Source organism: Callorhinchus milii, unplaced genomic scaffold (assembly GCF_018977255.1).
Source record: "Callorhinchus milii isolate IMCB2004 unplaced genomic scaffold, IMCB_Cmil_1.0 Scaffold9, whole genome shotgun sequence".
In the NCBI taxonomy this organism is placed as follows: Eukaryota; Metazoa; Chordata; class Chondrichthyes; order Chimaeriformes; family Callorhinchidae; genus Callorhinchus; species Callorhinchus milii.
Genome location: NW_024704750.1, coordinates 23,902,728 through 23,918,577, shown reverse-complemented (window position 1 = coordinate 23,918,577; position 15,850 = coordinate 23,902,728). Strand labels below are relative to the sequence as shown.

The 15,850-nt window shown below is 52.5% G+C and overlaps 2 protein-coding genes across 2 annotated transcripts in view; one reads left to right on the top strand and one right to left on the bottom strand.

The window, feature by feature from the left end:
* Positions 1-2,745: 2,745 nt before the first annotated feature.
* Positions 2,746-11,444, bottom strand: LOC103190275 (regulator of microtubule dynamics protein 3-like). The gene is made up of 10 exons (XM_042338162.1): positions 11,303-11,444; positions 10,822-11,188; positions 8,682-8,874; positions 7,977-8,079; positions 7,684-7,744; positions 7,001-7,079; positions 4,756-4,833; positions 4,031-4,080; positions 3,450-3,546; positions 2,746-2,842 (listed from the first exon to the last, which is right to left on the bottom strand). Exons 1-10 carry the CDS (start codon positions 11,442-11,444, stop codon positions 2,807-2,809), a joined length of 1,206 nt encoding a protein of 401 aa, XP_042194096.1. The 3' UTR covers positions 2,746-2,806.
* A 1,711-nt stretch (positions 11,445-13,155) lies between these two features.
* The window catches only part of LOC103190274 (homeobox protein Meis1-like), a 63,665-nt gene continuing 60,970 nt past the window's right edge, over positions 13,156-15,850 (top strand). Inside the window, exon 1 of the mRNA XM_042338010.1 lies at positions 13,156-13,272. The gene's annotated coding sequence lies outside the window, so the exon portion shown is untranslated. The remainder of the gene's footprint in view (positions 13,273-15,850) is intronic.

Below are 15,850 nucleotides of genomic sequence, written 5' to 3'. Positions count from 1 at the left end.
GCCAACACCTCCCTCAGCACTGAATAGCGCCCAACAGACTCAGTTACCGCACGGAAATATTTCTCCTGTGGAGGGGCCCCGCGCCGGATTTTTTTGTTCTTATCTGTAGTCAAATCGTGCGTTGGCCCAGAGGAAAGTCTACCTCACTCTGGTCTGTAGGGTAGGGGTTAGAGCCCTCGTCTCGCGAGCGCGAGGACCTGCGTTTGATTCCCGGGCGCAGGAAAACGTTGGGCAAGTTTCACTCCATACGCACACACACGCGCCTCTCTTTGCCGACTAGTGAGTCGGAACCCGGTTGTCGGTCAGTTGGCGAATCACTTTCCAGAGGTAATAATCCCTTCAAAACATTTTTTCTTAACGAACCGTTTGGTGGCCCTCAATCCGCGACTGTCTGTGGGACGCTGCTGCGTGCCATCGGCTGCCGCGTTCTGCCCGAGAAATACGGTCGATTGCATATTTATACTTTGCAGTGAAGCTCTGAGACGTGTCGAAGACGCGATAAAAAGGCGCAATAACAAATGCGAGGACTGTTATTTTTATTGTGAGGCCTCGTGCGCTATTTTCTGTCTAAATATAGAGCTATTTAAAGTCGTATTGCAGTGCGCACTTGACATCAATGTTGCACTAAGTCGACTCCAGTGTAAAAATTATTTTTATACCAGTTGTCTTTATCTGTATGTTGTAAAGTGTTGGTGCTTAGTATCTACCGTTAGTGACGAGCAGTGAAGAGATCTTGAGGTGCAGTGGAGTCCCGTAGCCTAATGGTTAGAGCCCTCGCCTCGCGAGTCAGAGAGAGGACCCGGGTTCGATTCCCGGGCGGGTCAGGTCAGGGCGATACCTACGGCAAGTTTCCTCACACGCAGACACACACACACACACACACACAGACGTGCACACGCTCACACGCCTCTGTTTACCGGCAGTAAGTAGGAACCCGGTTGTTAATCGATTGGGGGGATCGCTTTTCCGGGGGGAAAGAGTTCTCCCAACCGTGTCGGGCGTGAAAGCGCTGTGTAAACGCGAGGTGGTGTCGGTGGTGGTGGTGTCGGATGGATGGAATCCTCGGCTCGGGTTTGGAGACTCTCAAGCGCGGCACTGGGTTTCCGTACGTGTCAGACACCCGGTCTGAACCCCCTCCCCCCCCAAAAAAAATTGCCCTCGACAAGCAATAATAATAATAATAATCCTGGCATTTGATACAGCGCCTGATCACATCTTCGAGACGTCTCAAAGCGCTTCACAGGATATACTGTAAAGTGAATTGACTGTATTTGGTGGTCCTCACACCCTCACATTACCTTTAAGCGCTCTGGGACGCTGCCCCGAGTGAGAGGTGTTCTATAAGTGCAAGTTGTTGTCGACTGCGATGGCAATTGTGGTCAAACAGCCAACCGGCACAGCCGAGGCTCAGGTACCCCTCCGGACGTGGGGAGGAATTTATTTTAAAAGAGATCATCTTCGGGTGTGAGGTGCGGGGGTGGGGTGGGGGGAGAGAGAAAGGAAATTTAATGCTCGTTCTCGAAACAATTACGAAAACCTTATTTTGTTTTGTTTTTTCTACACCCAAAAAAATCGAAAGCCTTTACTTGATATTGGAAAGAAGAAAATTCTCTCGAGCCGTTCCCGCGCTCGGCCGAGCGCGTTCGAAGTCGGTGAACCTGTTTTGCGTCCCTCCGGCGGCTCTAATGAATCGGTCGCTCAGTGCGCAGTTAGCTGCTGCGTTTCGCCCACAAAGCCTACAGTCGACTCGCTTTGCGGTACGTCCCGCGAAGCGCTTTTGAGACGTCTCAACGTGATAAACGGCGCCTCGTGTGTCGGGTGCAAGTGTTATGTGTTATTACGGCAGCTCAACTCTTTATACGTGAGATGTACAGTAAAGTGTTGCCTCGCACTGTGTCCCCCCCTCTGTGCCCGACTCCCTCCTGTACACGTGGAAAAAAAAAACACAACCGGTCTTTGTATTTATAACCGTGGTTGAGATGAATGTGTGAATAGCTTTCTAGTTTGAAACGCGTACGGTATATCCTTTCTTTGAGAGAAAAGGCGGTGTCTGGAGCGGACGAGGGCACTGCTGACGAACCGAGTGTTTTTACTGTACGCCTTTGATCAACGTCTAAATCACACGTTTCGCGCGCGAGAGAGAGTGAGAGAGAGAGAGAGAGAAATTGTGTTGTATAATTTTCGTCGGAAGAGTTTTAACCCACCGCGCGGCTAATAAAAGAAAAGTACGGTATTGATGTGGTTTCCTTGGCGCTCGGTGGGGGTGCGGCGGCGATCCGGAAACTTGGGTGAACTCCAAGCTGCGGGGACTGACCTCTCGCCTGCAATTAAACCCCGGGAACTCTGTAAGTCCGCGGCGGGTTGTCCCGCAGCTGGAGATGGGTTCGTTCGAAGCTGATCATCGGCAAACGCGGCTTAATTACATACATTCCTATCGACCCGACGCAAGTGACTACGCTGCTCACCTCACCCCAGGAACGTGACAGAGACGTGCGAGCGAATAAAATGAAACTCGACAGAGACGTCATTCCGTTACTCACTGTATTTTCCCTCGAAACCACAGACTGAAAACACGACTGAAAATGTTCTGCTCGAAGGGGAGCAGTCTTCGGGTCGCAGAGCCCGGGCTGACGCAGAAGCTTTCCGACAAAACGATCGCCGTCCCGTGACTTATGTAAAATGATTATCGTTCCTTTGTTAGTAATGGTTTCTGGCGGTTGGGAATCTGATCTGCCGGTGATTGCTCAGCACACTTGTTGCGTTGCGGGTGGGTTTAACTGTAGACGCCAAAAATGCTCGGACATCTTCATGAGTGAGAGGCGGTAACTTCATCGACGTCTCCCTAAAGTCAGGAGAGAAAAAAAAACGCACTTAAATAATTAGCTCCGAAACCTCGGGCAAGTTTCCTTACTCCCCGCGTCTGCTCACATAGCGGTACGTAGGAACCCGGTGGTTCAGTCGACAGGCGGATCGGGGGAATCCCTTCGGGAAAAAAATAATAATTTGGTCACTTGATCCATGGCTGTTTGCGGGGGACGCTGCTGTGCGCAATCGGCTGCCGGGTTTCGCCCACAAAATACAGTCGGTTCGCTTTACAGCGTGAAGCGCTTTGGGACGTCTCGACGACGTGATAAAGTGCTATGACAAATTATTATTATTATTAATATGGTCTCGGAGTTCCGTGGGCCAACGTTTACCGCATGTAAAAAAAATGTTACGCCGAATGGGTTTTCTTAACGCTGCAGTTCATTTTGTTTCTCCCCCCCCCCCCCACCACCCCACCCCACCCCGAGGGGAAAATAGAACCAAAACAAAAACTAAGTGGCTGTAAAATATTTCCAAGTGAGTGAGTACCTTTCGCCCACAAACAACAGTCCATTTACTTTAACAGTATGTTCTGCGAAGCGCTTTTGAGACGTATTATTATTTATTATTATTATTGTTATTGCCTGTTTTTGTTGACCTCTCGCCGCTGTTGCTGTTGCTGTGACGGGGAAGTTCTCCGCTGTGGTCGCGTTACACTGGTTCGAGCACATGCTCTCATAGCTGTGGGAATATGGGAAGCAGCCGAGGCTTAAGCCGTTGACAGCCCTCGAAGAAATAATCTGTCAGACCACCACCTGTCGGTAATCAGAGCCCTTCCTCCTGAGCGAAGCCTTCTCTGAACTTCCCGTCGCCTCCCTTTGCCAGTGTTTCTACTCAACTTTCACCCTCCTACTCCCACCCTCCCCCCCCCACTCCCTGATCCCGACCCCCAACTCGGGTCCAAGCCCCCGACTGTCCAGCGAACTTGGGGCGTCCTCCCGACGTGAAAGGCAGTGGCTGAGTAAATGTGATTTGTTGTCGTCGTCGTTGTTACAGTCCTTTCCGCTATCGGACCCTCCAATGGCCGTGATGGAGCATCACCGAAGCCAATATGTTTGGGGTGATCACAACTGAGCTCCAATGGAGGGGTGGGGGTGGGGGGGGTTTAGTTGCCACCGGTTGTTTTTACTGCCCCGGTGTGTGGTGTGTGCGCTGTGGCCCTTACGTTTTAATGACTCCCACCAACACACTCTCTTCCTCTTGCAGCTGCTTGTCCTGGAAGAGAGCAGATTCACGACAACCACCTGCATTTACACAGCGCTCCCTCGTTCCCGCGGGGCAGCGCCCCAGAGCGCTCGACAGCGGCAGAGCACGAGGCTGAGCCGGTGGCGTTGGGAGGTGACCATAGGCACAGGTCAAAGAGGAAGGCCTTCGAGTTTCGGGGCTTAGTAGCTGGAAGCTGCGGCCGCCGATCTTGTGAGAGATTGTTTCCACGCAAAACGGCTCTCGATCAGATGAAAGGATCACTGGGGACAGAGGATCTCACCCACATCCCCTGAAGCCACAGTGGCCTCTCTTTAAGAGTTTTCTTACGTTAATCCTTGATCCTGTAGTGACTGTGCACAAAACACGGCAGCCAATTGCTCACAGGCAGTGTCCCTCCCACAAACAGTCCCAGACTGAGTTACCAAATTATTATTTATTTTAATTTTTGTTGGAAGGGATTATTACCCCCGGAAAAAATTGATTAACAACGGGTTTCCTACTGACTGCTGAGCAAACACAGGCACTCGCGCGCGCGTGTGTGTGTGTGTTGTAAGGAAACTCGCCTAAGGTTTCGCCCTAACCCGCCCGGGTACGGAAAGGCTCGCACGGTAAGGTCTCCAACAATACCCCGCAGGACTCCACGTTTAAACCACACATCGGATTGGGGTCAGGTTTGAAACTCACACTGTAACGCCATTCCTCCAGTGCGGCGCTGCCCTCAGGGCTGTCCGGTTGGAGGTCGGTTGGTTTCAGAATGCGTTCCTGGGAGGAGCAAAGGTTTGGGATAGGAGTTTCCGGTTAAGAGTCTTATGTACAATACAGTCACTTTAGCCTTTACAATATCGCAGCACCTTTCAGGTCGAGAGGAAGTCCATTTCAAAGCCGGAGGTGGATAATTCTCCGTGAGCCGCAGTTTCCATTCAGTACAAATAATCCCTTTGTTTCACGATAACACCAAAATGGGATTCAACTCATTGCTGTAGTTGGAAAATTGCTGTTATGGAATCATGAAATCTTACAGCACAGAAGGAGGCCATTCGGCCCATCGTACCTGTGCTGCTCTTTGAAAAGAGCCGCCGACTAGTCCCACTCCCCCACTCTTACCCCATAGACTGTTTGTGGGACACTGCCTTTCGCCCACAAGTTATACAGTCAGTTCACTTTCCGGTATATTTCTGTGAAGCGTTTTGAGACGTCTTGAAGACATGATACAGAGCGATATAAATGCAAGGATTATTATTATTATTATTATTACAGCTCTGCACGTTTTTCCTTTGCAAATACCTCTCCAATTCCCCTTTTGAAAGCTACTATCGAATCTGCTCCCACCGGCCTTTCAGGCAGTGCGCTCCGGACCGTAACAGCTCTGGACTGCAGCTTAGCCGTCGTGTTTGCCCACACAACCAACGTGACCGCCTCGAGGAATGCCTGCTTGGTCGGAACGGGATTTCTCCCCACTCCCTGATAGTTTTCTCCCCGTCTCTCTTGAAGCTGCTGATTCGGGGCAGCTCTGTGGGAATTTGAATCCGCATGCGGGAGCTCGCGATAGAACAGAAATCGGAACATTTGTTGAGGGAGGGGGGGGGGCACAGCTTGGAACGAATATTTCAAGGCCACGCTGCAGAAGGGTAAGTCAACCAAAGATCTGGAGATTCCTGTGCAGTTTCGTGGCGGGACAGACCGGCCTGAGGGTCTTCAACACTCGGCTCCTGTTAACCCTGCAAGGGGTCGGGCGAGGGTGGTCCTGGACAAGCAGCGGGAAAGCTCGCCAGACTGCGCTCTCTCTCTCTCTCTCTCTCGATGGCAAGCTATGTGTGGTTAAACGCCAGCGATTACCCCAACGGACGCCCTGGGCTCGTGTGGACCTCTCGGGAATTCGGTAAGCGAATCTCTCCCGGGGAGGTAGAGCTTGTTCTATTCCAAGCTCCATGGACAGGTGACCCTGCGGGGAATTCTGTCCGGTTTGGAGACTCTTCAGCACGATGCTGGGTTTCTGGATGCATTGCTGGCTGACCAGAAGCATCTCCCTCAGCCTCTCAGCCATCCCGCCCTCCAGCGGCGTAAGCGGAGCATTGCAGAGCGTCTTACAATTGACGAACCTGAATTCCAGCAACAACTGAAAAGCTACAACAGCAAAAAAATTCGCATTTGCACAGCGTTTTTCTCCTCGGGGGGGACGTCCCCGAAGCTGCCACAACAACTGGGGCGTAAGACTGCACTTTACCTTTAAGAAATACATTCCCTCCAGCGTGACTAAAATAACAACAACAACAAATTATATCTGTACAGAGCCCTTTACATCGGAAAGACGTCCCAGGGCTCTGGAAGACTCTAAAGCACGGGGATGGGTTTCCAATACATTGTTTAAGGAGTGGGAGATCTGGGAGGCAGTGCTGTGGGGTAAGAGCGGGGGAGTGGGGACTAGTTGGGGTAAGAGCGGTGGGGGAGTGGGGACTAGTTGGGGTAAGAGCGGTGGGGGAGTGGGGACTAGTCGGTGGCTCTTTCAAAGAGCCGGCACAGGGCTCGATGGGCCGAATGGCCTCCTTCTGTGTTGTTAGATTCTGTGATATTAACTTGGCTGAATTGACCGAGACTCCGGGTTCCTGTTGGGCAAAGGTGCGCACACGTGTGTGTGTGTGTGTGTGTGTGGCATAAGGAAACTTGCCTAAGATTTCGCCCTGACCCGAACGGCCGGGAATCGAACCGGGACCTCTGGCTTTTGAGACGAGAGCTCTAACCGCTGAGCCGCAGGACTCCACGCGCAAAGTTTCCTCCCTGGGGAGCACTGAACACTTCCCGCTGAGGGAGTCTGCGGCACAACCCGCTTTTTTAACCATCTGTTCCTCTTAAATAATAAATAATGATTAACGTTGGATTTTTTTCCCCTCTATTCTTATTTCCCTCAAGAACGCTGATGGTGGTGACTGACCTTGTGGAGCTTTCCGGCACATTCTGCCCGTTTATCCCCAGTGTCCTGACCCTGCAGATAGCTGGACACAACAGCGAGCCTTCAACCGAGGGGGGAGGGAGGGGGGAGAAAGGGAACGACATGTTAGGTTCTCAGCAGCTTTTAACCATTAACCAACCGCCAGATAACGGCTCAATGGAATATCCTCCAAACAGCAAAGGCAGATAAAAGTGCATGAATTGTGGAACGCAATGGGTAAAGTTTGTGGGATTCATGTATTTCATGTATTCCTCAGAATAATGTCGGCTTTAAGTGTCACTGGAACCCGAGCTTCCTGCCGAAGCTGCTGCAACGCCAACAGCAAACCACAAGTGACATTTTACGCGGCGCCTTTCACGTCGGGAAGACGGCCCAAGGCGCTGGACAGTCAGGGATTTGGACCCGAGTTTGGGGTTGGGATCAGTAGGGGGTGGAGGGCAGGAGGGTGGGGGTAGGAGGGTGGCTGAAGGCACGTCGAAGACTAGGGTCTTGAGACGTGCCTTGAAGGAGGTGAGGCGGAGGGTCTGTGGGATGGAGTTCCAGAGGGCGGGGGCAGAGCGGCTGGTCGGCCTTCAGCCTCTCTGTCCCCACCCTCTGGAATTCCATCCTACAGTCCCTGCGGCCACTGTCCCTGACTGACCACTCGCGACAGTGACTATTCCTACCATTTGTGGCACTCCGCACTGTCTCCGTGGTCCTGCAGACTGACGGCTGCTTCGTCCCTCCCTGCAAGAGAGCGAAAGGGGACGGTTTACAATCCGCAGAGAACTCGTCCATTCAATGAAAACTCTCACCCGCTCTGTGCTACAGATGGGATAAACAGAGGCGCGTGCGTGCGTGCGTGTGTGTGTGGAATCGAACCCGGGTCCTCTCGCTTGCGAGGCGAACGCTCTAAGCACTAACTACAGGACTCATCGCGGAGTTGTGGATTTTTTTTTATTATTAATGATGTTCCTACCGGCCAAAGCATAGGATTTCTGTGCCTCTTCATCCTCTGTGATCTCAAACATGTCACTAAAGGCTCGGATCATCCGCCAACAGAATTCCTCACTGTTGCCAAACTGCAAGCAATGTCATCACCAACCTCAATGCTAGTTTATACAGTCGGTATTATTACAATAATAATCCTTGCATTTGATACAGCGCCTTATCGCGTCTTTGAGCCGTCTCGAAGCACTTCACAGAATAGACTGTGAAGTGCAGTGACTGTGTGTTTTGTGGGCAAAGGGAGGGGCAGGGCAGAGGGATAGAGCGAGACACACCAGGCGCTCCAGCTAAAGGAAGGTATTTATTTATTCAGCTTAAATTCAAAACTTTTGTGACAGTGCCACTGGACAAAGGGGGCTGTGTAGGTATAGGGAAAGATTCCCAACGGACCACAAGAAAATCTGGGAGCAACAAGCAGCGCAGGGCAACTGAAAAGGCAGAAAGGGACCCAGAAAATATAAATGAAGTTAAATAACAGATTTTAGAAACCTGCTTTTGCAGTTATTTAATCAACCGGTGAAGTTTAATGAGTCTTTCTGGAACGCTATCGTACTTTTGTCACCGTGACTTGCATCGAGTCCAAGGTGTCGATGTCCAAAATGACCAGTCCATCACGTGAGCACATTTGCCACCTTAGTGCAGGTGAGTTTACCTCTATCTGCAGAGCCACATTTACCTTTGTTTTGTTGTCCCGAAGGGCGTTGAATCCTTCCTTTTTATCCTCGTGGCTGCCTTGGTGCAGTCTGTCAGCTTCTTGCAGCAGTGAGTTCAGCTCCAACTCGAGTTCCGACATTGCTTCCTGTGGTGATTCGGTGTCCAATTCAGTGTCCGCCTCCTCCACTTCTGTCTCGGTTCGGGCTGTGGCATAACTGGAAATCAATATGGAATAATGATATATATCTGAGAGGAAATTACAAACGTGATCGAAGTTGCACAGTCTGATTGCAAACCCACAGTAACATTAGTAATAATCCTTGCAAATTTCTAGAGGGTCTGCCAAGTGTAATCTGAAGGCAGGAAAAGAGGGGACGTGACGGAGGGATTGAGGCAGGGAATCCCTGAGCTTCGGGGCGCGTTGGCCGAAAGCACAGCTACCAATGGTGCGGCAGACGGGGGGGTGGGGGGGTGGGAGGAGGTGGGGGTCGAGGGAGGTGCAGTAAACACGAGCCGGTGGAGTGGGAGGATTGGTGGTGTGTGGGGTGTGAGCGGATCAGAGCGGTGGGGGGGGGGGGGAGAGGGTGTGAAGCCATTCGAACGTCAGAAATGAGGAGTTTGGGATTGATCTGCTCTGCAACGGGGAGTCAGCGGAGCCTGTGTCTGGGGGGGGGGGGGGGGGGGAGAGGGGACGGTCATGTGCGCAATCGGCTGCCGCGCTTCGCCCACCAACGTCCGGTCACTTCACTTTACAGTCTGTCCTGCGAGGGGGAGGTGTGAGGAGAGGAAGAAGGTGCGAGAGAGAGAGAGAGAGAGAGAGAAGGTGTGAAGAGAAAGAAAGGCAAAGCGCAAACCGAGGCCATGTGGATGACCGCTGGAGAATGCAAGTAGAATAATAATTTGTTTTTTTTTCACACCTTCTTTCTCTCTCTCTCTCTCTTCCACCTGCTCTCTACCTTTCTTTCTCTTCACACCTTCTCTGTCTCCCTCTCCCTCTCTCTCTCTCTCGCTCCTCACACCTTCTTTCTCTCTTTGCACCTTTTTCCTCACACCTTTCTCTCTCGCGCTCTCTTCAACACCTCCTCCTCACAACTTCTTCCCCTCTCTTCACACCTTCTCTGTGTCTCTCTCTCTTTCTTCACACCTTCTCTCTGTCTCTCTCTCTTCACACCTTCTCTCTGTCTCTCTCTCTTCACACCTTCTCTCTGTCTCTCTCTCTTCACACCTTCTCTCTGTCTCTCTCTCTTTCTTCACACCTTCTCTCTGTCTCTCTCTCTTCACACCTTCTCTGTCTCTCTCTCTCTCTTCACACCTTCTCTCTGTCTCTCTCTCTCTCTTCACACCTTCTCTCTCTCGCTCTCTCTTCACACCTTCTCTCTGTCTCTCTCTCGTCACACCTTCTCTCTCTCTTCACACCTTCTCTCTGTCTCTCTCTCTTCACACCTTCTCTCTGTCTCTTTCTCTCTCTTCACACCTTCTCTCTGTCTCTCTCTCTTCACACCTTCTCTCTCTCTCGCTCTCTCTTCACACCTTCTCTCTGTCTCTCTCTCGTCACACCTTCTCTCTCTCTCTTCACACCTTCTCTCTGTCTCTCTCTCTCTTCACACCTTCTCTCTCTCTCTCTCTCTCTCTTCACACCTTCTCTCTGTCTCTCTCTCTTCACACCTTCTCTCTCTCTCTCTTCACACCTTCTCTCTGTCTCTCTCTCTCTTTACACCTTCTCTCTCTCTCGCTCTCTCTTCACGCCTTCTCTCTCTCTTCACACCTTCTCTCTGTCTCTTTCTCTCTCTCCACACCTTCTCTCTGTCTCTCTCTCTCTCACACCTTCTCTCTCTCTCTCTCTCTCTCACACCTTCTCTCTCTCTTCACACCTTCTCTCTGTCTCTCTCTCTTCACACCTTCTCTCTCTCGCTCTCTCTTCACACCTTCTCTTTCTCTTCACACCTTCTCTCTGTCTCTCTCTCTTCACACCTTCTCTCTCTCTCGCTCTCTCTTCACACCTTCTCTCTCTCTTCACACCTTCTCTCTGTCTCTCTCTCTCTCTCTCTCTCTCTGTGTCTCTCCCACGTGACCTGTCCACCGCCTCGGGACCGCCTTTCCGACGTGAAGGGGCGCCATCAGCGCAGGTGCAGGTGATCGCCGCCGCCGCCGCGCCCACTCACCCGGCCTCGCTGCCGCTGTCGGACGCGGCTTTGCCGGCGCTGGCCGCGAAGTAGATGGAGGCCGAGTCGGCCGAGTCGTCGCCGCCGTCGCTGTCTCTCGGGCCCCGGCGCCTCGTCCTCCGGGTGCTCCTCCCTCCGCCGCCGCCGGGCCTGTCCGCCGCGGCCTGTACGCACTCCCTGAGCGCCCGCACCTCGGCCCTCAGGCTCTCCAGGCAGCCGTGGATGGAGTCCAGGTAATCCAGCACCTCCTCCCGGGGCCGAGGCCGAGGCCGGGAGCCCGGGCCCGGCAGCTCCTCGGCGCCCACCGGCCTCGCGTCAGACCGGGGCAGCGCTCCCTCCTCCCAGCGGCCCCCGGCCCCGCCCCCAACTCCAGCCCCGCCCCCGGCTCCTCCCCCGCCTCCAGCTCCAGCCCTGCCATTGGCTCCAGCTCCGCCTCCGGCTCCTCCCCCGCCTCCAGCTCCAGCCCTGCCATTGGCTCCACCTCCAGCCCCGCCCCCGGCTCCACCCCCAGCCCCTGCTTCCGCCCCTCGTCGCACCCTCCACGTGAGGAGGAAGCCCGCGGCCGCCAGCCCCGCCCCCGCCGCCAGGCCCCAGGCCCTCAGCTTCCCCACCTCCGCTAACATGGCGGCGCCGCCATTTTGTCACCTCTCTCCCTCTCTCTCTCTCCTCACACCTTCTCTCTCCCTCCTCACACCTTCCCTCTCTCCCTCTCTCTCTCCTCACCTTCTCTCTCTCCTCACACCTTCCCTCTCTCCCTCCTCACCTTCTCCCTCTCCTCACATCTTCCCTCTCTCTCTCCTCACACCTCTCTCTCTCTCTCCCCTCACCTTCTCCCTCTCCTCACACCTTCCCTCTCTCTCTCCTCACACCTTCTCTCTCTCTCTCCTCACACCTTCTCTCTCTCTCTCTCTCCCCTCACCTTCTCCCTCTCCTCACACCTTCTCTCTCTCTCTCCTCACCTTCTCTCTCTCCTCACACTCTCTCTCTCTCTCCTCACACCTCCTCTCTCTCTCCTCACACCTTCTCTCTCTCTCTCTCTCTCCTCACACCTTCCCCTCTCTCTCCTCACACCTTCTCTCTCTCTCTCCTCACACCTTCTCCCTCTCCTCACACCTTCTCTCTCTCTCCTCACCTTCTCTCTCTCCTCACACCTTCTCTCTCTCTCCTCACACCTTCCCTCTCTCCTCACACACCTCTCTCTCGCTCTCTTTCCCGCCCGCCCGTTGCCATGGAGACCCGCCGCCGCCGCCTCCGCAGCCTCAACTCTCGCGCGACTAGAGCGCACCCCCGCCCCCCCCGGTCACGTGGAGGAGGTGAGGCCCAGAGCCGCGCTCTCACTTCCCGCCTTTTTTATTTTCACTGCCGCCATTTTGTCCCTCTCTCTCTCTCTCTCACTCACTCCTCACACCTTCTCTCTCTCTCTCTCTCTCTCCTCACACTCTCCTGACACATTTTCTCTCTCTCTCTCTCTCTCTCTTCACGCCTTCTTACTATCTTCTCACACTTTCCCCCCCTCTCTCCTCACGCGTTCCTCCCCCACAATCTTCCCTCCGGCGCACGTCGTCTCCGTTCTCCCACCGCTGTCGTCCTCAAAGCCTGAGGTGAGAAGTGCCAACAAGCGACTGTAACGCAGCGGCTTTCGAGTCAGGAGGACGTCCCCGAGTTTGCCGGACAGTCGGGGGTTTGGACCCGAGCTGGGGGTGTGGGTTTAGGAGGGGTGGAGGGCGGTGGGGGGGGGGGGGTGGAAGGGTGACCGAAGGCGAAGGTCCAAACCACCAATCCCAACCCGGAGCAGAGAGCGAGAACTCGGAGAAACATCCCCGAGAGTTTCACAGTAATTACTGTTACGTCCCTCTGGGGAGAGAAAGTGGACCCCTTCGGATCAGACCGATTGGAAATAGGTGGAACTCTCAGTCGTCTTAAGCGCTCCCGAGACACTGCCCCACGCAAAGGGCGATGTGCAGGTTGTGGCCGTTGTTAACAATAATAATAATAATCCTCGCATTTGATGGAGCGCTTTTCACGTCGGGAGGACGTCCCAAAGCGCTTCACAGAACACACTGTAAAGTGAGTTGACTGTATATTTGTGGGCGAACGCGGCAGCCAATTGCGCACAGCAATGTCCCACAAACAGTCGTAGATTGAAAATGACCAATTTATTATTGGTTTTTGTTTTGGAGGGTTATTATTAGGGCTCTGTGTGGAGTAAGGACACTTGCCCGAGGTTTGGCCCTGACCCCCCGGGGATTGAACTCGGGTCTCTCGCTCGCAAAGCGAGTGCTCTAACCACTGAGCTACAGGACTCCGTTGGTTGGTTGTTGTGGTCTGGTAAATCGATTGAAATATTTGTTTTCGTAACTGGTATCCAACTGTGACCTGAACAAAACGATTTTCGTTCCCTTGCAGACCATTGGAGCGATGGGACGCAAACTGATCTGCAGGTGGCGCTCAGTGAGTACAGAGAGATACTTATTCACTGTGAATGACTGACTGGCGCTTGGGCTGGAAGTTGAAATGCCTTCAATGCTTCTTGCATTTGACATCGTGCCTCTGAGACGTCTCAAAGTGCTCCACAGCGTAAACCCAACTGGGACTGAACGGAAGGATTTATTTTGAGGGATTATTACCCCCCCCCCCCCCCGGAGAGCGATCCGTCAATCGACTAACGACACCTTTCACGTTGGGAGCACTTCCCAAGGCGCTGGACGTTCAGTGTTTTGGACCTGAGCAGGAGGTTGGGATTGGGGAGGGTAGAGGGCACGGTGGGGGGGGGGGAGTAGGGTGACCGAAGGCACGGTCGAAGAGGAGAGTCTTGAGACGTGTCTTGAAGGAGGCAATAGAGGGGGTGAGGCGGAGGACTGCGGGAAGGAGTTCCAGAGGGTGGGGGCAGAGTGGCAGAAGGCTCGTCTGCCAATGGTGGTGCTGGCGAGGCGGGGGACGTGAAGCAGACAGGCGCCCACTGGGCGGAGGGAGCGGGCAGGTTCCTACCTGGTTCCTATATTCCTATTTACTGCTGGATAAACAGAGGCGTGGGATCTGCGGGATTGTTGGCCGGGACACACTTTCTTTTCTATTCAAATGATGTCCACTCTATTCTATTCAAATTAAGAGAATAAGGTACATATAGAATGAATTCTGTTCTATTCAAATGATTCAAATGACGGTACATTCACCCACAAAATACACAGTTAGTTCACTTTACAGTATATTCTGTGAAGCGCTTTGAGACGTCTCGAAGACTTGGTAAGGCGCTATATCAAATGCAAGGATTAGTATCATTATGTCATGGGATCTTCCAACATCCATCTAGAGAAGAAGCAGACACCGGACTTTGATTGAAAGCTAACAGCGTCCTCTCCAGTACCTATGGAGTGCCATCCCTATGTGGTCATTGGCTGGGACCACAATAACAACAAGTTGCATTTATATAGATCCCCTCACGCAGAGCGCTTGACAGTGGTGTTGGTGGCCCTTGACGACGCCAAGCCGGGGGAAGGTGAACATAAGCACGGTCAAAGAGGAAGGTCCTCAGGCGCGACCAGCTGGGGAAGGAGTGGGGGGCAAGGCAGAGGGGTTGAGGGAGAGTGTCCCAAAGTTTTGGGGTGTAGTGGCTGAAAGTGTGGTCACTGATGGCGGACGGATCATAACACAACCGTAGGATCCAGAGGCAAGAAGTTACCCACCGAACTTGACTTTGTCGACTGTGTGCGACTCACTAGATCACAAAGGGAGGTTCAGATGAAAAAGACTCCGTATCCCCTTTGATCTCATCCTTTAGATACTGTAGTGAGCCTATAGATGGTGGAAGCTGATTCGATAACAAGAAAGTAGACAATTATTTGGGGAGGACAAGTTTGCAGGGCTGTTGGGAGAGGACGGAGAGTGGGGTTGATTTGGAAGCTCTTTTCAAAGAGGTGGCACAAACCCGATTGGCCGAATGGCCTCCCTCTGTGCTGTATAATTCTATGATTCTATGGATGTGAGGTGCAGGAAGTGAGATGGAATGGGTTAACTGTGTTTGACCTTAATGTGATTTGGGTATTCAAAGTGATGTGCAGCTGCTTTCTATCACTGGTACAAGGTATGATGGGATCGTTTACAGGATATTCCACAGGACTGATCAGGAACTGAGAAACGAAGAGCACAGCGGTGATTTACAAGTGTTCTATCTGCTGGTAGAATGCTAGAAAATAATCTGATTTATGAACGCAGAACATCCTCCAATGCCTTTAAAGATGGGAAAGCACGCTCACCGGGTTGAAGTGGAGCACATGGGGACATGAAGCAAGCAGTTCTTGCTGAGTGGGAGGATTCCCGTAGGGTAGTGGTTAGCTCGCTTGCCTCGCAAGCAAGAGGACCCGGTTCAATTCCCGGGTGGGACGAAACATTAAGCAAGTTTCCTCACTCCACACGCCTCTGTTTACCATCGGAACCTAACCAGGTTAATCGATTACTGGATCCCTTTCCGGGAGTAATAATCCCTCAAAAAAAATTGGTCACTCAATCCTTGACTGTTTGTGGAGCATTTCTGTGTGCACTTGGCTGCTGCGGTTCACCCACAAAATACACAGTCACTCCGCTTTACTGTATATTCTGTGAAGAGCTTTGATATGGCGCGGTATCAAATGCAAGAACTATTATTATTAGGTGCTGTCAACGTTGCAGTGCTCTCCCAGTACTGCACTGTATGTGTGAGAGTTTTTTTGTGGGATGTTGGATGGGTTAAAAATTGCCCGGGAGTAAACAAATAAAAGAGAAAAGCGGTGTTTGGAACTCACTCTGAGATAGAATTTGAAAAATGTGAGATGGAAGGGTGACCTCCCTGAACTTGCCTATAGACTGTCTGAACTGACTTCCCTGGAGATGAGAGCTGCCGCACTCCTTTCCAAAGCCTTGATATATGATTCCTGAGGGTTGGTCACCGGTGACCACTTTTTAAACGAGAATACATGAATTGAGGATTATCATCAGTGGGTGAAAAAGGGGGAGGTTGGAAGAAATGATAATAATAATTTCGCCCACGAAATAT